Source organism: Carex rostrata, chromosome 33 (assembly GCF_964058835.1).
Source record: "Carex rostrata chromosome 33, lpCarRost1.2, whole genome shotgun sequence".
NCBI lineage: Eukaryota > Viridiplantae > Streptophyta > Magnoliopsida > Poales > Cyperaceae > Carex > Carex rostrata.
In genome coordinates, this window is record NC_135950.1 from 1,564,867 (window position 1) to 1,589,557 (window position 24,691).

The 24,691-nt window shown below is 33.0% G+C and overlaps 2 protein-coding genes across 4 annotated transcripts; both read left to right on the top strand.

The window, feature by feature from the left end:
- Nucleotides 1–3,716: 3,716 nt before the first annotated feature.
- Nucleotides 3,717–8,600, top strand: KDTA (KDO transferase A). 2 transcript variants are annotated; one of them, XM_078297264.1, is made up of 10 exons: nucleotides 3,720–4,076; nucleotides 4,518–4,683; nucleotides 4,785–4,904; nucleotides 5,000–5,078; nucleotides 5,611–5,730; nucleotides 5,828–5,925; nucleotides 6,748–6,838; nucleotides 6,935–7,054; nucleotides 8,093–8,163; nucleotides 8,246–8,600. In XM_078297264.1, exons 1-10 carry the CDS (start codon nucleotides 3,766–3,768, stop codon nucleotides 8,429–8,431), a joined length of 1,362 nt encoding a protein of 453 aa, XP_078153390.1. In that variant the 5' UTR covers nucleotides 3,720–3,765; the 3' UTR covers nucleotides 8,432–8,600. The 2 variants fall into 2 exon arrangements, with proteins under 2 accessions (XP_078153391.1, XP_078153390.1); XM_078297265.1 differs by lacking the exon at nucleotides 8,093–8,163 and having other exon boundaries at nucleotides 3,717–4,076; nucleotides 8,246–8,437.
- Nucleotides 8,601–12,390: 3,790 nt separating this feature from the next.
- LOC144548559 (L-type lectin-domain containing receptor kinase SIT2-like) lies at nucleotides 12,391–14,468 on the top strand. 2 transcript variants are annotated; one of them, XM_078297263.1, is made up of 2 exons: nucleotides 12,391–13,563; nucleotides 13,939–14,468. In XM_078297263.1, the coding sequence occupies exons 1-2, from the start codon at nucleotides 12,429–12,431 to the stop codon at nucleotides 14,406–14,408; spliced, it is 1,605 nt and encodes a 534-aa protein (XP_078153389.1). In that variant the 5' UTR covers nucleotides 12,391–12,428; the 3' UTR covers nucleotides 14,409–14,468. The 2 variants fall into 2 exon arrangements, with proteins under 2 accessions (XP_078153389.1, XP_078153388.1); XM_078297262.1 differs by having other exon boundaries at nucleotides 12,391–14,468.
- The last annotated feature ends 10,223 nt before the right edge of the window (nucleotides 14,469–24,691 follow it).

Consider the following 24,691-nt stretch of genomic DNA (forward strand, 5'->3'; position numbering starts at 1 on the left):
TTTTGAGCGCGTACGTAGTCACTTATCTCAAGAAAAATGGATGTAGAATATCAAGCTGGGAAATCTTATTTGCATTGATGAAGTAATTATAATCAGCCTTAAAATTAGATGTGTTATCGGGTCGGATAGGGTCCGGATACTATTATATTTGGATCTGTATCTTAAAAGTGTATAGGTCTGAATTTTGATCTAATAAAAGAGTTTGGATTCGGATACCTATCTATCCATACATATACCGGGTCCAGTTTTTTTTGTTATGGATAGATAGATACCCATAATTATTTTTTTTTAACTCTTGGCAGTGGCTGCTAGATATCCATAACTTGTTTGTGAATTGTCAGGTCTGATTCGGATCCGGATCCGGAGCGAATACATGTTGCAACTCACAAGCATTTGAAATATAATTATAATTTCTTAAACATCTCACATAATATATCATTATAATATAAATAAAAATATGCTACAAAATATTGAATGTGAGATAATTTTAGGAATTAAAATATTGGAGATGGTGATTTTATTTTATGATTCCAAAAATCCATGAATAGAATATTAATACTAATTTTTTTCAATCAACAAAGAGAGCAATAAATTTCAATGATATGTGCAGAAAGGCAGATATATGGTAGACAAAGTGATCAAAAAAGAAATTAATTAACTTCAAAAATTTAAAGGCAAAAAGTGAACGTGATATTTTTAATTTTGTATATGTATCTATAATTTAGCCGGTTATATTTTTTAAATTATATATTATCAAAATTAATTGGATTTGGATCCGTTTCAGTTTAGATACGAGTAATCAAATAAAAGTAACACCTCTAGTTATGGAGATTTTTTTATAAACCATAAATAGAAAAATAATTTTTAGGGAACCAGCATGATTGTTTTTTTTTTTTGAAAAACCACAAAGACCGAGTGGAGCATTCGGTCTCCACTTTTTTTTTCTCCAGACCGAATGCTCCACACGGTCTCACTCTTTTTTCAACTTTTCCGTGCGGCAAACGGTGTGGCATATGTTTTATGTATATGTATAGAGAGTGACTTGAAATTTCAAAATTCAAAAAGTCGATCCGAACCGTTCATCTTGTTTTCCATATTAATATGTGCTTGGAGATCAAATTTGACATTTTTCTGAATTTTTTTACTATTTATTAAGCCACTTTGAAAATTGTTGATCCAACGGTGGCTGCTAATTTTACTGTTTTGTTAAGCCACCGTTGGATCAATAATTTTCGAAGTGACTTAATAAATAGTAAAAAAATTCAGAAAAATGTAAAATTTGGTCTCCAAGCACATATTAATATGGAAAACAAGATGAACGGTTCGGATCGACTTTTTGGATTTTAAAATTTCAAGTCACTCTCTATACATATACATAAAAGGATTATTTGGATCTTATGTGGCCGAATCTGTGAAAAATTGAAAAAAATGGTGAGGAGAAAAAAAAAAGTGGAGACCGAATGCTCCACTCGGTCTTTGTGGTTTTTCAAAAAAAAAAAAACAATCATGCTGGTTCCCTAAAAATTGTTTTTCTATTTATGGTTTATAAAAAAATTCCCTAGTTATGGCATTATGTTGGCTGGATAATAAACAATTACTTTTAATTAAAATAAAATATGTGGATTAGAGCCACTGGATCGTCTTCCAGTCGGATCCGTATCCTCCCAGTACTTGACTCAACACAATTGAAACCAACGGCCCAGATTTATTCTCAGCCAGTCCTGGCTCGGAAAGATAAAGGGGGCAGTATTATTTGTGCTTTGAGATTCGTGTCAAGTTAAATATAACTATTTTGAACCGTCTGATTCAATTGTACTCAGTCCGGTAACCCGAGGGGACGTGAATTCCTTCCAGTCGCCCTCGAATATTTTTCTTCTCCTCTACAAATCTCACAGTATCGCAATGTCAATCTAGTGCGGCAGTAATTGTCCCCCCTATGGTAAATCTTTCTCTTCTTTGAAATCCTATAATATTTTCTTTTTTTTCGTGGTTCTCTCTTTTATCTCGGCCCTTTCCATTCGTCGTTGTTTCTTGGAGAGCCATTGGCCATCGCTATCTCATTAGACCTCATTGGTGACATCTAACGTTTAGTTCAGCTGTGATAGGCTTTGATTCTGGGGAAATTACACTGGTTGATATGAGAACAAGTTCACATATATTAATTGTTCTTTTTGGTACGGGCTCTTTTGAGCAAAAAAAAAAAAAGTATATTTCAGAGATCGAATTAAAAGTCATTCCTTGTTTAGGACGCGTCAAAGTGATCTCCATATTAAAATTTAGGGAAAATTGTGAAAATGCCACTCCAAAACCTTCAAATTGTGAAAATGCCACTCTAAACTTTGAAATTGTGAAAATGCCACTCCAAACTTCATTAATTTGTAATTTTGTCATTTATACTCAATTCTTATACTATTTTTATTAAAAATTAACTGAAAAATATTGTTTTGAAATACGTATTTCAAAGTTGCACAACCCGGTACAGAAATACGTATTTCAAAACAGCATTTTTCTAATTAATTTTTAATAAAAACAGTATAAGAATTGAGTATAAATGGCAAAATTACAAATTAATGAAGTTTGGAGTGGCATTTTTACAATTTCAAAGTTTAGAGTGGCATTTTCACAATTTGAAGGTTTTGGAGTGGCATTTTCACAATTTTCCCGAAAATTTATTATTTATAATTTAAAGAGCTAATCCGAACCGTTCAAAGTAATCTCCATATTAAATGTTTTTGAAAACCAAATTTTATATTTTATGACATTCACTATCTTTTAAATAAATACAAAATTATTATTTTTGAACTATCCGAAAATATAAGATGTGAGACATAATGAGATATGAATTATTTGAATCCTAGTCAGGTAATGTTCGTTTTTTTTTTTTTTTTTTTCAATATTGCCTAAAATTCTAGTCCATCGAGTTGAAAATTGCTTCCACACTCTACAAAAAATAATAATTACAATAATAAGTAATAAGACACATAAAAATTGCGTTGTCATTTTGACTTGTGCTTCCCATTTCTTTTTATTATATTGTGGATTTGTACCTCCTAAGTTTCTAGTTAATTATTTTTATTGGGGCTTCAATTCAAAATTATCATCTGCAAAGTCTCTCTCTTTTTCTTTTTCTTTTCTTTTAAAGAGGAGCAATTAATTGACAATTAGGATGTCGATCTCCATCAAAATAGTGTATTTTCCTTCCATTTTATTCTCCATCCAGTATCATTTAAATGTATGCATTCTTGCTGTCCTTAAGATTAATTTTGATTCTAACCACATATCGTTGTGCCCTCATCAACTACAGTCCAGGGATTAATTTATTACAACACATAATCTGGTAGAATTAGACTAAGAAAAACAGTTAGTTTCTATTCTAAATTCCCTATCAAAATAGAAACAGAGTTTTGCTTTCCATTTAAATTGAATGAATGCGTAAAAATGTGAGTAAACATGAATGCTTCAGGCAAAAAGAAAAATACATAAATGAAATATTAAAAGAAAAAATGTATAATGGATTAATGGTCCACTGGTCGTTCATGAAACGAACTAACAAAATATATTGGGCCTTCAATAGAGAAACTCCATATTTCCATTTATGGGCCGAGAAACCTAAAATTGTTAACCGCTTCTGCAATTATATTGGGCCTTCAATAGAGAAAGTCCATATTTACCTTTTTGGGCCGAGAAACCTAAAAATGTTCACCACTTCTGCATTTCACCTCAGTGACTGATGACTCGCCTCCAGCCGAAGCAAAGAAGCGCGAGATGAATAGTGTATGGAGAGGGAGGTTAGCGTACGAGATATACCGGGCGGTGACGCGAGCAGCGGCGCCAGCGCTGTACTATCTGGTGGAGTGGAGGAGGCGGAGGAGGTGGTGGCGTAAACAGGGAAACGCAGAGAAAGTTCCATTCGCTGCTCCTGGTGTACGCCCACCTGGTACACCGCTAGTTTGGGTTCACGCTGTGTCGTTGGGCGAAGCATTAGCTGCTCTGCCCCTTGTACGCCACCACTACTCCCTCTCAGTTCCCACCTCCTCTTTTGTAATACTCATGACCACTACCACCTTTTCTGCCTTGTATGCCATTGTTTTTATTTATTTATATACTACTTTTATTTATCTCTCTAAATACTAAAATTGGATTTTTTTTTATAAACCATAAATAAATAAAAAAAACAGAATTTTAAGGAGCCAACTTGATTGGTTGGATTTTTACAAAAACCAGAAGTACCGAATAGGCTATTTGGTACCAACCATTTACTTTTTTCGGTACCGAATAGCCTATTTGCCACCAAAATGTTATTCACGTTTTGTGTTATAGTTCATGCTGAAAATTTGTGAAACTTTTCAGTGCGTTGGTACAGAAAAAAGTAAATGGTTGGTACGAAATTACCTATTCTGTACTTCTGGTTTTTGTAAAAAACCTATCAATCAAGTTGGTTCCCTAAAATCCGTTTTTCTTTTTATAGTTTATAAAAAAATCCACTAAAATTGCATTGGATAAATTGAATATTGCAGTGAAGTTGTCAAAGATCTTCTACCAGATGGTGTTATATTTCAGATGGCGCCAATTGACACCCCCGCAGCAGTTGAGAGATTTATAGGGTATTGGGATCCATGTGCTATTCTTCTAATAGAGAGCGAGCTCTGGCCTAATCTCATTTTGTATGCTGCTCAGAAAGGAGTGGGTTCTTCTCTTTCCCTATTTTATTCCTTTTTTAATATACTTTACAAAGTGGGGTGATTTGTAAGCCATTTAACGTACATTCACTTGTATTATTACAGATAAAATTGGGATTATTAAATGCTCGAATGTCTCGTAAATCGTTTATGCGGTGGTCAACTCCTCTTGCTCTGCCATTAATTTCTCTGATGCTTTCCAAGTTCTCTCTTATTGCTCCACTGGTAGGGATGAATTAACAACTCATGTCATATATTTAATTATTTATCTCAAAATGAAAAGAACAAGATGAGTGCAAATTTTAATGCACATTTTGCAGAGCAATACAGAGGCCTTGCGGTATCAGTTGTTGGGTGCTTCACCGACCATTATCCATTTTGCCAGTGATCTCAAGTATGGTAGGTCCCATAACATTTTCTTGAAAATCACTGATATGGTAAAACTAATGAGTAACACTATGGTAATATGCATATTACGGATCGACCCGTGCTATGGATCCATATCTCCATTTTCAAAGTTTAAACAGTTGATTTGAGCCGTTAAACTTGATCTCCATATGAAAATGTACTCGGAGAGCAAATTTTATATTTTAAAAAAAAATTACTATTTTTTTAGATATGTAGAAAATCACTGCTTTTGGATGGTCTAGAATTTTCAAATCAAGTGATTTACTACCTATCTAAAAAAATAGTAAAGAAATTCTAAAAAAATGTAAAATTTGGTCTGCAAGTATATTTTCATACAGAAGATGTTCAACTGTTCAGATGACTGTTTAGACTTTAAAATTGGTCATACGAGTCCATAGCATGGACCGCTGTGTAATATGCATATTACCGTAGCCTCACTCAAAACTAATTTTGAGTTTCTGGCAACTCAAGTCGAGGCGGTCATAGTAATAATTATTTTGATCTGATGCTTGCAATCTTACAGCTGTTGGAGATTATGAAATAAAAGAGAAAGAAAGGAAAACGATTTTGGATGATCTTATGGATCAGATTTCGAATCGGCCTACATGGTTGGCCGCATCTATCCACAGTGGTGAAGAACAAGGTACATAACATAGTAGATCCCTACCACTTTTTTTTTTTCAATTCAATTGTTATCATCTTTCATTGAGTAATTTGAAGTGTCTTGTTTAATTAATTAGTTATGATTCAAGCGCATAATGAGCTGATCAAGATATTCCCCGAATTGCTTTTGATTCTTGTGACACGGCATCCTCAAGACGGATACCGAACCGGTTTAGTATGTTCTTCCTATCTTCTTATCTTGCTTTTGTTGAGTGAGACTATGGTACTTTGCAAAGCGCGGAATGGTCCATGCTAGGGATCAATATATCCGTGTACAAAGTTTAAACAATCTATCTGAACTGTTCAACATGATCTCCGTATGAAAATGTACTTGGAGTCCAAAATTTACATTTTTTTTGAATTTTTTTACTATTTTTTAGATAGGTAGAAAATCACATGATCTAAAGATATCCAGAAATATTGATTTTCAACCTTCTATAAAATAGTTAAAAAATTGTAAAAAATGTAAAAATTTGTTTCCAAGTATATTTTCATATGGAGATCATGTTGAACAGTTCAGATTGTTTTTTTAAACTTTGTAAAAGAAGATATTGATCCATAGCACTGAACGATCCGTGCTTGGCAAAGTACCATAGTCTCACTCCTTTGTTGCTTATATTCGTGTTTCCCATATTTTATTCTCAATTAAGTATGTCAGTGTATATACCAAGCTGAAATAATATACATAACTACATACTCTTAATTGTAGTTTTGGCGAAGCTAACATAGATAGGGTAACATAAAATTTCTGTTTTCATAAAGTGCTATTGTGGCATTTGCAATGGCAATTTCAATCTTTTAGCAGAAAACTTTGTGCTTTTGCGAAACTTCAATATTTTTCTAGTTTAATCAAATATGTTTCATAACATTTAAATGGTACTCAGCAGGACTCATTACAAGAAAAATGTTGCTTATAAATAATGTTGTAACAGTTGAGTTCTTTCACTGCATCTAAGTTAAATGCTATGCATTTTAAACTGTGAAAAAAAGATTGCAGGAACTGAAAAGACAAGAGGTGAATGTTGCAATTAGGTCAAAGAAGGAAGCAATTAGCCCAAGCACATGCATATATGTGGTCGATACACTTGGTACAAATTGACTGTACTATCTCAAATTAATGTTATTTTTTACCAAAAGAATGGGAAAAAAAGTGAATAATGACTGAAACATAGAAATTTATGCAGGGGAATTGAGAGTGCTTTACAGAGCAAGTGGAGTTGCTGTCATAGGAGGTTCGTTTTTACCTGGTTTATGTGGTCACAATGTCTCAGAAGCAGCTGCCGCTGCTTGTGCTATTTTGACAGGTATGAATTAAACACCAGACTCATTCTGTAGTGTATATATTCTATAAACATAAATTTATTATGAGTGATGCTACTGTTTTATGCATAGCGCATATTGGCCCATACTATGGATTGATATCTCCATTTTGAAAGTTCAAACAATCGATCTAAACCATTCAACATGATCTTTTGTATTGAAATGTACTTGTAGGTCAAATTTTATATTTTTTGGGAATTTTTTACTATTTTTTTAGATAGGTAGAAAACCACTTGATCTAAAGATTCTAGACCATTGAAAAGTAGTGATTTTCTACCTATGTCAAAAAAATAGTAAAAAAAGGTCCAAAAAAATGTTAAGTTTAGTCTGCAAATTCATTTTCACACAGTTCAGATCGACTGTTTGGATTGAAAATGAAGATATTGATCTATTGTATGGATTAATATGCACTATGCATAGTACCATAGCCTCACTCATTTATTATTATATTACTGTCGTTTAGTAACAAATTGTAAAAAGTAGTTTCTTTTTTCTTCTTTCTTCGGTGATGTACACTGCAACTTATGCCTGCTGTTGCAACTATGTGCCACATTTCTCATGCAGTCAAATCAGAGCTTTTGTGTGGTTGTAAAAATAGCATCTAGAATTGTAATTTTTTTTTGTCTTATCAACTAAAGATTTACTGAAACACCTCTAAGGTGCTTTTTTTTTCTTTTTTTTTTAATTTGACAAATTCGCTTAACAGCATGTGCGTGAAAACTTGGAAAACTAATTAGACTTTGCTTGACTTGCTCCCTTTTCTTTTATTGAAAATTGAAAGTCATGGGATTTCAAAAAAAAAAAGAAAAAAAAAGAGGAAATTGAAAGTCATGAAAATGTATAGCATAAAGAATTGATGTAAATTTTAATTCTATCTTTCATCACTTTAGTCTAACGGGTTGGTGTTTTACTGTAAACATGATATAAATTTTGTTAATTTCAAAAACGTACCTTACATATGTAAATAAATGCAAAAATGTTCTGCAATTACTTAGCTGCAATTTTATAAATGCCAAGCGCAGGCCCACATGTCGGGCATTTCCACCACATGTTAATGGAGATGCGACAAATTAACCCTTTTTCAGTTAAACAGGTCAGTGCTCTTTTTTATCATATATTTCTCATTCCCTATAAAATTGATTCTTATGAGAAATTTTAAGAAATTTATGTTTCAGGTCAAAGGACTAAAGGAACTTGTGGAAGGCCTAAAAATGCTTCTTGGTGATGAAAATGTTAGAAAGAAGCATCAAAAAGCCGCTAAGGAGTCGTTTGAAATAATGTCCAAGGGAGTTGTTCACTCTGTTTGGTACCTAGTTTCAAATTTTGTTCTACAAAGTGTGAAGCCTCTTAATAGCAAATAGTTGCTTCTCAAATGGTAATTAGTGTTCATTTATTTCCACATATAGGAAACCTTACGGTTTTTTTGTTTGGAAAGAATCGAAGAGTTCGGCCCTTTTTTTGGTCTAAATAAACTGTTTTGTTGTTATAATGAAACATATTAAATTGAGTTAGAACTTTAGATTTAAACTTAACTGTCGAAATACCTGCCATTTTTGGAATAACTTTGTCACTGGATGTTCTGGATATTAAGTATTTGTCAAGAAATATTGTTGAAATCATTATTACATACAAGTAACATAAATTTTAAAAGGTAAATTTCTGTGGATATCAGTCTTTTGTCCCAATGAGATTTTCACAAAGAATTCAAAAGTTGGCATGAATTAGGAACTGGAGCAAAATAAAATGAGCTCACAAAGAAATCTTCAGATTAAGGAATACAATTATTTCAATAAATGGTAGATATTTGTTTCAACAGTAAATATGGACGAAACCAGTCAAACTCACATTATTTGACGAATTGATTGAGAAAATATGCCCAGAATGTTATGTCAAACTGAATAATTAGGAGAAAAGAAAAAAGAGGCAGAGCAACTGATATATTATAAACGTTATCAATAGAAAATCCTTACAAATAGGTCCCTGGAATATGAAAAAGCCTTACAAATGGGTCCCTAACGCCTGAAAACTCGAAACTTTCTTAAATGGCGCTGGAATCTAATGAAACTCAAACTAGACCTATAACTTATAAATATGCCCTTGTAACCTTGTTGACTAAAAACCCTTCACATAATAGGTCATTTCAAGCCATTTTGAACCCAAATCAAGTCCAAACGACCTCAAACCAACTTAAATTGACCCAATTAAAATCCTGCACAATCTAAATCAAGTCTAGAACAATATTAAACCCAATTGAATCCAAATTTATGCAATTTTTAGGGGTAATGCTGACAACTCTGCATCCCTAAATAGACACATTAAGTTAGGATTATTTACTGGTATTAGGGTTAACTGGCTAAGCGTATAAGGTTTGCAAGGTCAATTTTGCTGGAGTCATTAAATTTTATCACTTGTCACGAATTGATCATATAAATTTGACTTGTTTCTTTCTAGTTACTTAACTTTATCATTTGTTTCATTTCTAATGAAATCACTCTATACTTTTTCGTCCAAAATCTTAACAGAATATTTTCATTTCATCAAAAAAGTTAACGGAATATATGTACAAAATTTTCAGCTAATTACGTGTGCGATAGTAGTTTGTTCCGATTCAGCATTAAGTCAAAAATTATTTCAATAAGGTACATTCAATTCATTATTTCAATAAGGAGTTTGGCTAATATAATATCAGTGTCATTTTAGTCTATATAACACCAATTCTAAAACTTATCAAATCGACTTCGAACGATTAATCCAAACCATTCAAACCAATTTACATTATGAGTGATGTGTTTACATCAATGTTCTAAATAGCGCGCTATAGCGGCGCTATAGCGCCGCTATAGCGTTTTTCTTCCATAAAAGCTATGGCGCTATGTCCAAATAGCGCCGCTATAGCGCGCTATTTCGCGCTATAGCGCCGCTATTTGGGTATAGCGCAATTTTTTTAACCCGGCCGCTATAACGCGATAAACGCTATTTAAAACATTGGTTTACATACAATTTTTTTTTTATATTTTCTAGTTATTTTAGTATCAAATCAAGCGGTAAAAATATTGAAAAATGAATGTATTAAAATTAACTTAAAAACTCACACATTTGACCACTTGACTTAATACTAAATAAATTCGAAAAGTTATAAATTTTGCATGTAAATGCACAACTAATGAAGTAGATCGGTTTGAACGGTTTGGATTCACTATTTAAAGTCGATTTAATAGGTTTTAGAGTTAGTGCTATATAAGTTGAAATGACACTGATGTTATACTAGCCAAACTCTTCAATAAGTCTTTATTTATCTGCATGACTGGTCAATTTTAGTAGGCTTGAACGAAAGAGCTTCAAAAAGGACTAGTCCACAATTTCTCTGTCGCAACTTGAAACTATAAACCTATTGATTGTGACTTCAGTGATGTGTATTGCCGATTATTTTATTAATATTCAAAAAAATAAATAAATTTTTTAAAAATATCCAAATCCCGATTGAATTTCGAAAACTATCCAAACCGGTTATCCAATAACCGGATTTGGGACAAATTTCCGGTCAACAGTTGCCCGGACTCAAAAACAACAAATCCGGTTAATGGTTAACCGGATTTGTGCATTTTTTTTTTTAAAAAAGAAATTTTTAAATTTTTTTTTTATTAAAATATTAGAAATATTGAATATATTTCTTTGAAAATAGATGAAATACAATATAATTTGATTTATTAGAAAGACTGCAACAAATAACCTGAATCAATATTTTTCAGACCGAATTTTTCGCGGCTGTAAGAAAAATTAATATATTTCTTTATGTGCTATTGGAAAAAAAATAAAAATAATTAGATTTTGAGTTATTGATCCCGGTTCAAAAGTCACTTCTAGGTAATCCAGAAAATATTGTGATCTTTTTAGTACATTTAATTTATAAAAAATTGTATCTATTTTTATAATTCTTTTTGAAAAACAATCATTAAATAAATTAAAGTTTTTGATTTTTTTCAAAAATAAATACAACTTTTTATAAATTAAATGTACTAGAAGGATCACAATATTTTTTGGATTACCTAGAAGTGACTTTTGAACTGGGATCAATAACTCAAAATCTAATTATTTTTATTTTTTTCCAATAGCACATAAAGAAATATATTAATTTTTCTTACAGTCGCGAAAAATCTGGTCTGAAAAATATTGATCCGGATTATTTGTTGAAGTCTTTCTAATAAATCAAATTATATTGTATTCCATCTATTTTCAAAGAAATATATTCAATATTTCTAATATTTTAATACAAAAAAAAATTAGAAATTTATGTTTTTTTTTTAAATCAAAATGCACAAATTCGGTTAACCATTAACCGGACTTGTTGTTTTTGAGTCCGGGCAACTGTTGACCGGAAATTTGTCCCAAATCCGGTTATTGGATAACTGGTTTGGGTAGTTTTCGAAATTCAATCGGAATTTGGATATTTTTTAAAATTTTATTTATTTTTTGGATATTAATAAAAAAATCGGTGTGTATTGTGTATATGTATGATTAGCAAAATTATGTAGATATTTTGACTTTTGGAACCACTTTGATTGTTTATATATAAGATTTTATTTCATTTTTGTTCATATTTTTTCATCTTGATATTTGCAACTTCAACCAATTAGCATTAGGAAATTTCTTTAATTATAATGGATGACTGAGGCTACAACAGTTAGTGATAAACAGATCGGTTTGTATTATGAATTTATATATTTACTTTGAAAGTTCAATCAGTCGATCTAAAGCTCTTAACATAATTTTCATATGAAAAAACAAAATACTTGAAGGCAAATTTTATCGTTTTTTACTATATTTCAGATAGGTAGACTATAACTTGATCTAAAAATTCTTGATGATCTAAAAATAGTAATATTATATCCATTTAAAAGAATAGTAATTTTTTTTTTGAAATGTAAATGTTGATCTAGAAATACATTATATAGAAAACCATATTGAATAATTCAAATCGACTGTTTGAACTTCAAAAATAAAAATATTAATACATAGCACATACTGATCTATGCATTATAAAATAACATAATCTCACTCAATAATTGTCCATTAACTCACCAATTTCCATCAGTACTTCAAAGTAAATAGTTTGATGTTGGAAAGTTTTCTGTGCCCATTTATTCTCTCTTAAGCTTACTTCTAATTCAATATTTCTGTGTGAACATGCTGAATATTCCGAATTTCAAGCAAATATTAGTATTTACACAAGAACATGTGCTTGACCAGAAATAAGTAAGCTGAATTGTACAAGTAGAATTAAGCTTCTGCATTCACTATATATTCTCAAATCCACAACTTCTCATCTTCTAAGCAAATAATTTGTTTCTTTCTTTAGTCATGCTCATGAAAAACTTTGCTTTGACTTTTCTCTTCCTCTTAAAAATCACATTCTCAGTCAGCCAAGAAGTGGAATTTACATTCAATGGATTCACCGGTGCAAATCTAACCCTAGATGGTGTAGCGTACATCGAGTCGAATGGCCTTTTGAGGTTAACTAACGACACGTCTCAAATGAAAGGTCATTCCTTCTATCCCTCTCCAATTCGCTTCGGCAGTACAACCTCTTCCTTCTCAACCACATTTGTATTCGCAATTACTTCGGAAGACCTTGATCTCAGCGGCCATGGGATTGCCTTCTTCATCTCCCCCTCGAAGAATCTCTCTTCTGCCTTGCCAAGCCAATACTTGGGCCTCCTCAATATTCAAAACAACGGCAATCCCAGCAATCATATTTTTGCGATTGAGCTTGACACTATATATAACTCTGAGTTCCAAGATATAAATGATAACCATGTTGGCATTGATATAAATAGTTTGAAGTCAACCAAATCTGCTTTTGCTGGCTATTATGCTGACGATTCAGGTGCTTTTCAAAATTTGAGCCTTATCAGTAGTAAACCGAAGCAAGTATGGGTTGAATACGATAGCCAAGAGACACAAATTACTGTTGCCTTATCTCCTATTGGAATGTCTAAGCCAAGAAAACCTCTACTCTCTTATAAATTTAATCTCTCAACAATTTTGAACGATTCTATGTATATTGGTTTCTCTTCTTCCACTGGCTCTGTCTATTGCTCTCACTACATTCTTGGATGGAGCTTCAAACAAAATGGAGTAGCACCATCCATTGACCTATCAAAGTTACCAAAGCTCCCTCGTACAACCTCCAAAGGCAGATCGAAAGTCTTACACATAGTGCTGCCTTTCGCTTTAGCTGCCTTTGTTCTTATTTTAGTTGATTTCCTTTTTCTCCACATGAAGAGGCGGTTCAAGTATGCAGAACTACTTGAAGATTGGGAAGTTGAGTTTGGTCCACATCGCTTCTCATACAAAGATTTGTACCGAGCAACCAATGGGTTTAAGGAAAAAAAGTTGCTTGGAAGTGGTGGCTTTGGGAAAGTTTACAAGGGGGTTTTACCTGTGTCAAAATTGGAAGTTGCAGTCAAGCGAATCTCACACGAATCCAAGCAAGGTATCAAGCAATTCATTGCAGAGGTTGTGAGTATTGGCCGGCTCCGACATAGAAACCTTGTTCAATTATTGGGTTATTGTCGGCGTAAAGGGGAGCTCCTTTTAGTATATGATTGCATGCCAAATGGGAGTCTTGACAAGTATTTGTATGGTCATGAAAAGCCGATTCTTAATTGGAACCAACGATTCAAAATTATCAAAGGAGTAGCATCAGGTCTTTTATACCTCCATGAGGATTGGGAGCAAGTCGTCATCCACCGAGATGTTAAGGCAAGTAATGTTTTATTAGATTGTGATTTGAATGGTAGATTAGGTGACTTTGGACTTGCAAAACTATACGATCATGGTACTGACCCTCAAACAACCCATGTGGTAGGTACAATGGGTTATCTTGCTCCAGAGCTTGCGAGAACTGGGAAGGCAACACCTCTCACTGATGTGTTTGCCTTTGGTGCATTCTTGTTAGAGGTTGTTTGCAGTAAGAGGCCAGTAGAGCCCGGTGCAGGAGGTGAGCGAACGATTCTAGTTGATCAGGTGTTAGAACACTGGAAATTTGGATCCTTAGCTGATATTGTGGATCCGAAATTAGACGAATGTTATAATGTAGAGGAGGTAGATATGGTGCTAAAACTTGGTTTACTTTGCTCACATCCACTGCCTAGTGCCAGACTGAGCATGCAACAAGTAGTGCAATATTTGGAAGGAAACGCACCCCTACCTGAGTTATCAGCAATACAATTGAACTTTAGCATGCTTGCAATGCTTCAGAATGAAGGGTTTGATTCTTATATTATATCACACCCCTCTACAATGACATCTTTCTCTGGTTTATCTGGTGGTAGATGATAAGAGTAGACTCTTTTCAAATTATGATTTAACTTATAATATTGTGTAATCAGATATTATGTCTATAATCTGTGTATACTTTCCGTATAAACTCGTAGTTTGAATTTTGTACCAAGATTGTAATTTTCTGATAAGCAGATAATCATATGTTATAGTTTATAATTTGTGTTTACTGTCATTGGTGATAATCTCAAGAATTTTGCTCAAACTGATTTAACATCCTGTTTTGGGCAGTAGTCCATTTATATTGCAACACGGCCTTCCCTGAAATACTAATTCATGGGCTTGATTTTCACTTTACAGGGGTTTGTCATATTTGGGCCACGCTTTTTTTTTTTGGAATAAAACTAGATAAAGTGGGGTTGGCTAGTAGTTTACGGTCTCTGTTTTTCTTTTATTTTCTTTTGTATTGTTTGGGTCCCCCTCCTCATGTTGCTTATGGAGGAAGGAATAAGTAAAACTGACCAAAGCATTTTTTTGGAATAATATTTAAATTCTCCCTCCACCGATTTTAGGAATCGGTGGAGTTAGTTTTCTATAAAAATCAAATTAATGGTGCTTGTGTTATTAAAATAATTAAAATTGATTCTATTTTTAAAAAAAGAATCGCGTATGTGCATATATATATATATATATAGTTGAGCTATTATGCTTCATGAAGGACCTGCATTATTTCATTATCATATCTTTGTTTTTTAAAATGAGCGTATATATTTGTCAATTTTGTTTTTAAAATAGCTAAATAAAAGAGTATAGAAAGAAAATATGTTATTTTTTTATGAGGATATTTTCTCTTAATAAAACATGCTTAAGTAGCAGAGTTAATCAACTTTAGCCACCCCCAGGGTTTTTACTTGAGGTTTCGTACGATATTTATGTTGATCTTCTGTACTATTATCTTGGAGTAACTAAGAACTGTTGTTTATACTTCTATTTGGAGATGTTCATTACTGCTTCCAACAAAAAAGGAAAGCAAAAAAAAAAAAAAAATCAAATAGAGACACACTGCGATATCTTTTAGATACTATTTTCGAAAATTGAATCTGCGACTTTTCATAAAAAGACAGCTCTAATAACCATTTAGCATGAAAAATGATAGATATCACTTATCAAAAAAAAAAAAAAAAAAACGCTATATACTTTAATAAGTAGGCATTTAGCATGATTTGGAGGAACATTGTTGAGAAATAAAGGCCTCAGACCCGTGAGGGTATTTTCGTCATAGGCACTTTTTAGAAAAAATAAAGAGCTCACACTTTAGGAGCTTCAATTTATTTATTTATTTTTAGGTACAAGGCTATACTCCCCAACAAAATGGTATTTATCAAACTTCTTGCGTTTATACTCCCCAACAAAATGGTATTTCCGAGAGAAAAAACCGTCATCTACTTGAGATGACGAGAACACTTTTATTTCAAAATAATGTTCCAAAATTTTTTTTGTCGAAAGCCGTTCTCACCGCAACTTATCTAATAAATAGGTTGCCTAGTGCCATTCTAGATTTTAAATGTCCAATTGAAATACTTTATAATAAAAAACCGAATATCGATCATTTGAAAGTTTTCGGTTGCATTTGCTTTGTTCATAAAAATAAAATAGATAAATTGGATTTCACCTCAATAAAAACCCTTTTCGTTGGTTACTCTCTTGAAAAAAAGGGGTTTAAGTGCTATGATCCGAAAACAAAAAAACTCTACATCTCAAGAGATGTAACTTTCCTAGAAAATGAAACAATTTATAATAAAAGTGAAGAAAACCACTCTAATAAATTATTGTCAAATGAATTTGTTATACCTTGTGTTACTAATCCAAAAAGAAAAGAAATTCTTCTTGAAAATGTTGAGATAGGTAATCAAGAATCCGAAGAAGATGAGCAATCATCGGAAGAAACCGAGGAAAATGAGAATTATGGAGCAGTCCAAACGGAAGAAATACCATTAAGAAGATCTAGTCGACAACCTCAACCTTCAACAAAATTGAGGGATTTTGTCACATATTCGGTACAATATCCCATACAAAATTATATTTCCTATAATAATATTTCTCATGGTCATTATGCATTTTTAAACTCCTTGTCAAAAATAGAAGAACCAACCAATTATGAGATAGCAAAATTGGATCCAAATTGGTGTAAAGCAATGAAAGAGGAACTACATGCCTTAGAAAAAAAATCAAACTTGGGAGTTGTGTGAATTACCAAAAAATAAGAAACCGGTTGGGTGCAAATGAGTGTACAAAGTTAAATATAATTGTGAAGGCACTATAGAACGGTACAAGGCTAGATTAGTAGCCAAATGTTATACCCAAACATATGGTATCGATTATCATGAAATCTTTGCACCCGTAGCTAAAATGAATACGGTGAGAATTCTCTTTTCCATTGCGGTTAATAAGAATTGGAAATTACACCAAATGGATGTAAAAAATGCATTTTTCCAAGGGACGCTTGAGGAGGAAGTTTATATGTCCTTACCCCGGTCACAAAAAAGAAGGAATTTCTAACCTTGTTTCTAGGTTAAAAAAATCAATCTACGGATTAAAACAATCTCCAAGGGCATGGTACGGTAAACTTAATCATTTCTTATTATCTTGTAATTTCAAAATATAGTGGTAACTATGCGGGTCCCAGTTTCTTTGAACCCTATCCGACACAACAAACACCGAGGCGAGACCTTTATTTGCATCCTTATCCCAATGTGAACGAGTTGTCACCGTCTGTTCAGACAGAATACAATAATCCTTATACCAAGCACGGTCTGAAGAACCCGTCACCGGTAACCCCATGATCGGCAGCGCCCAGAGACAAGAAACATCCTGCAGCGTAATTGTCATCTCTCCCACGGGAAGATGAAAACTGTGAGTCTCTGGTCTCCATCGCTCCACGAGACCAGCGAGGAGTGATGGATCAATTTTCATGTGACCCATTTGAGAAACCTGATACAAACCGAGTCTAAGCAAGAATGGTTTGCAAAGGTCGTGGTACTCAATCCCAGTCCAGATACCTCGAGGGTCCACTCCTACATCTCTGTAATCCTGTCAATGTTATACAATTTGATTAAAATAAAAATATTGTAATTCAAATAGTTATATCATTTTATAAAAAAAAAAATTAAATGATTCATGGAATAACTTACATCATCAGGGATTCGTGAGACCTTATGTTGGTCATGCGGCATCCATAATAAATTGCTAAAATTACTTGCTGACCATGACGAATCAAAACCAGAATCACCATATACAGCTGCAGCATGTGAAGGGCCACACTGATCACGACTGCTTGACATTCTGCATACATAACATTTTGAAAAAATTAATAACAATCTAAATTTACTAGCCACTCACATTATTAAATAAATTACTAAATTAAGCAATTATCTATGAACTCTAAAACTCACAAGAATAAATAAATTAAGAAATAAATAAAATACGAGATGAATAAATTATCTAATTTATTACTTCTTGCAAAATACACTTAACAAACTAATAAACCTGAGATCTAATTAATTCAATTCATTTTTGTAATAGATTACGAAAATAAGTACCTGCATTATCTAAATTACTTGCATTGCTAAAAAATTCAAAATGAATGAACTATGAACTTTAGGCTAAAATATTGTCAAAATAATACTATGAATTATTCATATCTAATAATTGCGAGTACATAGTTAATCTCAAGAATAATTACAATAATGCTATCAACATTATCAATTCTATGCTATGGACTAATTTAAATAAATTAATTTATACCATATCAAATGAGTCTACAAATTAATTACAATAATGCTATCAACATTATCAATTCTATGCTATGGACTAATTTAAATAAATTAATTTATACCATATCAAAAGAGTCTACAAATTAATTACAATAATGCTATCAACATTATCACTTCTATGCTATGGACTAATTTAAATAAATTAATTTATACCATATCAAATGAATTAAATTTTCTAAACTCAAAAACCCTAATTTATCAATTTTTTCAAAGTGCAATTAACAAATTAATAAAATTTACTGTAATTAACAGTTTAATAACAAATTAAACTAGAAATTATTATCAATTAATTTATTTTAATTTTATATATTAAAAAATTACCTTTGATTGAGTGATGGGAGAGGCGAGTCCGACAGAGAAGGGGGCCGACAACGAAGGTGGTCGACAATGCATGCAGGTAGAAATCATGAATCTGGACGGACTGCTTTATTACGTCCGAGAAGAGGCGAAGTGGAGCACAGCACTGAAGCACCGAACCGAACTGGTTTGAGAATGTTTGAGAATGAAGAAGGAAGGCGTGAGGGACGGGGGAAGGTTGTAATAGGGTGTGGGACGGTATTACTTAACCCGTCCTCAATTTTTTTTTTCACTGGACGGGATGCGTTAAGCCGTCCCTCATTCTCTCGGACGGGTTGGACTTTCCCGTCCCGGTTTTTTTTTTTTTCGCGCGGTGCGCCTTTGTCGTTTTCTATTTCTCTCGGACGGGTTGGACTTCCCCGTCCAGCTTTTTTTTTCGGTTAGTTTAGTTGGTTAGTTTAGCTCTTTAATTGTTGTTAACCGGACGGGTTCAGTTGGTCCGTCCGCAAGGACGGGTTCTGTTACCCCGTTCTTCTTAGTTTAAAAAAAAAAATGCAAACGGTATTGAATCTCGATATTTTAATAATTTATTTTCTATTAATAAAAAATTCTGGTGCAATTTGTGTTTACTGTCAGTCTGTCATTGGTGATAATCCCAAGAATTTTGCTCAACTGATTTAACATCCTGTTTTGGGCAGTAGTCCATTTATATTGCGAATTCATATCCTCCCAGGTACCGTATAAGGGAATCTTTTACAATTACTAAATCTCACCCATTCAAACTAGCAAACGGCTGGGATTACACAAATTAAAATATCATGTGCCTCTCACGTGCAAAAAAGAATCACCCTCTCCAGTCTCCATCCCTTCTCTCTGACTCCAAACAATTCGATGAATTAGGAGCGACTTCCACTTTCCCGCCTATTTACACCCAGATTCTTTTTCTCCTCTACCATAACCTCTCCGTCAAGCCATCTCCGCCCGCTTTCGTGAATCCGTCAAAGCCACAATGTCACCTGAGTTCGTTCCCTAAGCCAAGATAGCCCTAACATCTCCACTGTCCTCAACCAATTTCTTATATGTTCTTAAGCATGGAAGCTAATAGTGGATCAGAGTGGATTCCTCGAGTAGGTATGGAATTTGAATCAGATGAAGAAGGATGGGAGTTTTGGAAAAAGTATGGGGAAAAAATAGGTTTCACCAGTAGAAAGCACTATACCAATTGTAGTCACATTGATGGTCGAATTACTTCAAGGGGATTTGTATGTTCGAATGAGGGTTTTCGTAAAAAGGATAATCGAGATGATCAAACGCTGCAACCTCGACAGGAAACACGTACTGGTTGTATGGTTCGATTGGTACTGAAATTAAATAGAAAATCCAACAAATATGAGGTTAGAGAGTTTATCGATGCGCATAACCACATCCTTCAACTGCCACAAGCATCTTATTCATGCTTTTATTTGCTTAGAATTTAGGAAGTCTTTTTCCTTGATATTGTAACAGTCTTGATTAAATTCCTCCTATGTTGAAGAGAGTAATCTATTATTGTATCCATTTGCTCCATCAACTCAATCATAGCCTAAAGTAGGAGCAAGGCAAAAATATTAGATCTTCATAAAAACTTGACAAAATTATCCACATGTAACATTGACAAAATAGGAGCAGACAAAAACAACTAACTAGGTTTGAGATTGTCATTTTCTGATTCACCTGTTGAATTAAACTGTATAATAATGGAAAGAAACTTATATACAAATGAGAATAGAAATAGACGAACCTAACCAATAAATTGAATAGCACGATATAGATAATATAGATGTGCACTATATCATAAAATAGTGCAGCATAACCATGTAAATGCATGTCAAGAAAAATCCCTAGTGTTATTAGAAACATTAGATCTTCATTGAAGTTAATATTATTACTTATAAATATATTAATCTAGTAGTGTTTGTACAATTATGCAATCAATGAAAAGAATATACATCTCTTCTAATTAAGCTGCACAATGACAAAGTCTGTATCAGATGTCTGTCAACCAAAAATGTATAGCTTTGAAAAAACATCTCTTCTTTATTGCTTATCTATATGAAGCTAATAAGTGAATTGCTACTATGCTTCCAAGACAAAATATTGAGGGCTAATTGCTAGATTGGGGAAAAAAGTTTCATCTCAAAAGTTCCTTTCGGTGAGAAACTGTATTGACATGAACCAATCAAATTGCAAATTGTGAGCTAAACAAGCAGAGAAATTCTGCACATGTAAAATAATTCACTAAAAAAACATAAGATAAATGACATACCTAAGACTTAATTCCTCCGGGTTGAAAATTGATAGCTTGATCTTAACAATTTCTGAAAATTAAGCAAAAATGACTACAATTGTAACAGGCCGTGAGGAATTAGACACAAATTCTTTAAAAAACGTTACACACCTATTGAAGCAGAGTGCGAGGAAGCAGAGTGCTTAGGTGGAGGAGCAAGTTACAAACAACGATCGAGAGAGAGGGAGAAAGCAATCCGGCTCAGTCGAGATGCAACGAGAAAGACAGAGAAGGCGGAGAGGAGCACTACGAGGTGCTTGATCAAGTGCTACTTGAAGAGAACGGGAGGGTGGAGCCGCATCGGAGGAAATGCGCTGATCGAATTTGGAGTCAGAGAGAAGGGATGGAGACTGGAGAGGGTGATTCTTTTTTGCACGTGAGAGGCACATGATATTTTAATTTGTGTAATTCCAGCCGTTTGCTAGTTTGAATGGGTGAGATTTAGTAATTGTAAAAGATTCCCTTATACGGTACCTGGGAGGATATGGATTCTTTATATTGCAACACGGCCTTCCCTGAAATACTAATTCATGGGCTTGATTTTAGCTTTACAGGGGTTTATCATATCTATTTTTCTTTTATTTTCTTTTGTGTTTTCTTTCAAATCAGTCACTTTAAAGCATTTCAATAGAAGTAGAGAAAATATTTCTCTACTTGAGATTCCAAATGGGCCCGCAGTTGCTTGGGAATACATTTCCAAAAGGCCCAAATGAAAGATGCGCATGCATTTGGGCTGAGACTGTAATTATCATTTTACTTCTTGAAAAATCGTCGCTTTTGTCTGTACACTAAAATTGAAATAAAGCAATCTCTCTTTCTCTCTCAGGTCACTATCTTACATTCTTACTAATGTCAAGCACGCGGTCGCTATGTAGTTGCGTGGAAGGCAATGGAGGAGACGTTACAGATCGATACAGGTACAGCACCACATGTTGAGGCCACATCTTAATTTCTACCTTAGCTGTAATTTCAAAGTCAGCAACGGTAATTAATTCTCATTGACTACTGTAGATTATATATATATGGTCACTCAAGGTTCCACCTAGGGTTAGATTTTTTTTATGGCTGATGATTCTTAACAGAATATTTATTAACTGTTGACAATCTAATCTGATAGCTAGGGAGAGAATGCATGGTGTCTACTGTGTAGTCAACATATAGACTCAGTCAGCCCACAGAATTAAGCAATAGTCCAACACGGCAACACATATGTACTGGTCTATTGGGTTTTGCATTTTACTTTTCTATTTGCTTGCTTCTTGTTTTCTCTTATTATTTCTTTTCAGTATTAATTGATGCTCAAACTGTTGTGACTTGTGAGCATCGCTTTCTTTAATTTCCCCAACTTAGCAGTTATCAAGCCCTTGTAACTCGTTTACCCATATCAATCAGATAAGGGAATAAATATATGATCATTATTTCTTCTAAAAAAATAGTGTATTTATGTATATTTACCAATTAAATTCTAAATTTACAAATTTGTATATCGGATTGGTCGAGTTAATCGAATTAAACTTATATTTTTTTATTGTCAACTAATCACTCCTCGGCATAGTGACAAGATTCGCGGATTACTCGCTAATAATTTGGATTTAAACTGATCCGAAGTAATCCCTGTATTATTTGATTTCGCAAGCTTTTCCCAAATTATTTGTGAATAATTCAAAAAAATTCCGATTTTTTTTCTGAATTATTCCTAAATCTTTTTTTTTTTCTTTTGCTCGCTAGACTGTAAGTAAGTATACAAATCTGTCTGAATTTTTCTCATATTCTACCTAAATTATTCCTGAATTACGAACTTTTGATCCCACCAAATATTTCCCGAATAACTAAATTGTCACTATGTTCCTCAGTAGCCTCCTACAAATCTAAACACATTCTTTCTCCAATAGTATACATGTAGTTGATAGGCATGATATGACTGAAACTAGAAGAACATTTTATCACTAATCACTTAGGGAGAGAACTTTTTGTATGGAATAAGTCTGTTCGTGTTAAGTTGGAAGATACAAAATATAAAAAAAAAGATAGGGTAAGGCCAAGGTGCTATGAGTTGCATAGAGACCTACGGTGCTACGGCTTAATATTTGAATTTTCAAAATCTAAATGGTCGATCCGAACCGTTCATCTTGTTCTCCATATTAATATGTATTTGGATGCCAAATTTTACATTTTTTGGAAATTATTTACTATTTTTTTAGATAAGTAGAAAATCAAATATCTGAATGGTACAAAATTTTTAGATCAATTGATTTTCTACCTATCTAAAAAAATAGTAAAAAAAATTTCAAAAAAATGTAAAACTTGGTCTCCAAACACATATTAATATAAAGAACAAGATGAACGGTTCGGATCAACTGTTTGAATTTTGAAAACTAAAATATTGAACTGTAGCACCGTAGGTCTCTAGGCAACCCATAGCACCTTAGCCTTATCCAAAAAAGATAATCATGAGGATAGTAGTGGAAGAATAACTTACAGTACATTTGATCAAGATAACGCTCTATGGATGGAATAACAAAACCGATTGGATAATTTTACACAATATTCAAATACAAAAAGCAAAAGCCCTTTCGCTAATTGAAAAAAGGTAGCGTGGAAAGGAATCCTTCTTGCAATTTTATTATTTTTAGGAATTGATTACTTTCTTTTTCATCAATATATAAATAGGTGGAATTTAACTATTGGTTTCAGCTCCAACAAAGTCCAGCTAATTAATGAGACCGATTAGTCTCTCCCTAATGGGCCCAGATGGAAGAAAGAAAAGGATTTAGAGTTGAGGTCTGTGAATTTCACAACCCCAATTGAGAATGAGACTGAATAATTAATTCGATCTCAACTGGAATGAAGTCAGACTTTCAAACTAGAGGATCAATTAAATGCGCATGAATGAGATCAATTTTACGTTACCATAATATTTTATTTTAAACTATACAAAAAAATAAGACACAAGTACAAAAATTTAGAAAATTAAAAATTAAAATTAATTGACTTTCAAAACATGACTTCGCTATCGGATCCGAAACAAATATTTTGATGGAACCGAATCATTAATTTTTTTATCTCTTAAAATAAAAGGTAAAAGGTGTCCTTGCGCATCTTCTCTAATTATAAAATTAAAGCTGTATGATGTCATCTTACAACTTTATTTGAAAAAGAAATATGAGAGTTCCCAACTAAGATATAACTAGCTAGCACAGATTAAAGGTGATTGATCTATTTTCACGTGTGGTAGTATTAATGAGTAGACTAGGCCACAACCCCATGTTCACTTGGTGCCTTAAATTATCACCCCATCTTCTCACCAAGTTAATACCATATGCAAAAGGCTTTCTATTATATCAGAGAACAGGACATGGTTCACTTTATTTGCACCATTCCAAGTGGACCCATGGATCGCTATTCGTTACCTTTTATCATTTTTGGTTGAGGTTCATCGAACCTCTCCTTCCTTCTGCCAACATGTGCGGTTTTATGAACGTACGGCTATGTAAATTTAAAAAATAAAAGAACTAAGCAGGAATAAATCTAGAATTTTTGTTACGGAGGGTAAAAAAATAACGAATCAAGTAAATAGTTAATCGGGTTCAACCTATTAACTAATTGAATACTAGATAAAAAAAAATAATGCTCTAACTTTTAATTTTAATTATCAATCAGAATTAAAAAATTTATTTTTATTTTAATCATAAATTTAACTCAAATTACAAATTAGGATTTCAAAGTGAGGTAAAAAAATATTCAAAGGGGGACAAACTCGATCCCGACCTATAAATTTCTATATAATTGAAAATCCAGGGGGTGGAAATTGCCGTCCTGGACATATGTGGGTCCATCCCTGAAACCAGGGCTAAAAAAAAAGTTTGTAATCTATGGTTCAAAGG

What these genes read in the sequence shown, in the direction of transcription:
- LOC144548559 (XM_078297262.1), top strand. Translation starts at nt 12,429, where the DNA reads ATGCTCATGAAAAACTTTGCTTTGACTTTTCTCTTCCTCTTAAAAATC.
- KDTA (XM_078297264.1), top strand. Translation starts at nt 3,766, where the DNA reads ATGAATAGTGTATGGAGAGGGAGGTTAGCGTACGAGATATACCGGGCG. An exon ending in ATATGTGGTCGATACACTTG is followed by an intron (nt 6,839 to 6,934) that starts GTACAAATTGAC and finishes AAATTTATGCAG; the next exon opens with GGGAATTGAGAGTGCTTTAC. An exon ending in TGCTTGTGCTATTTTGACAG is followed by an intron (nt 7,055 to 8,092) that starts GTATGAATTAAA and finishes TGCCAAGCGCAG; the next exon opens with GCCCACATGTCGGGCATTTC.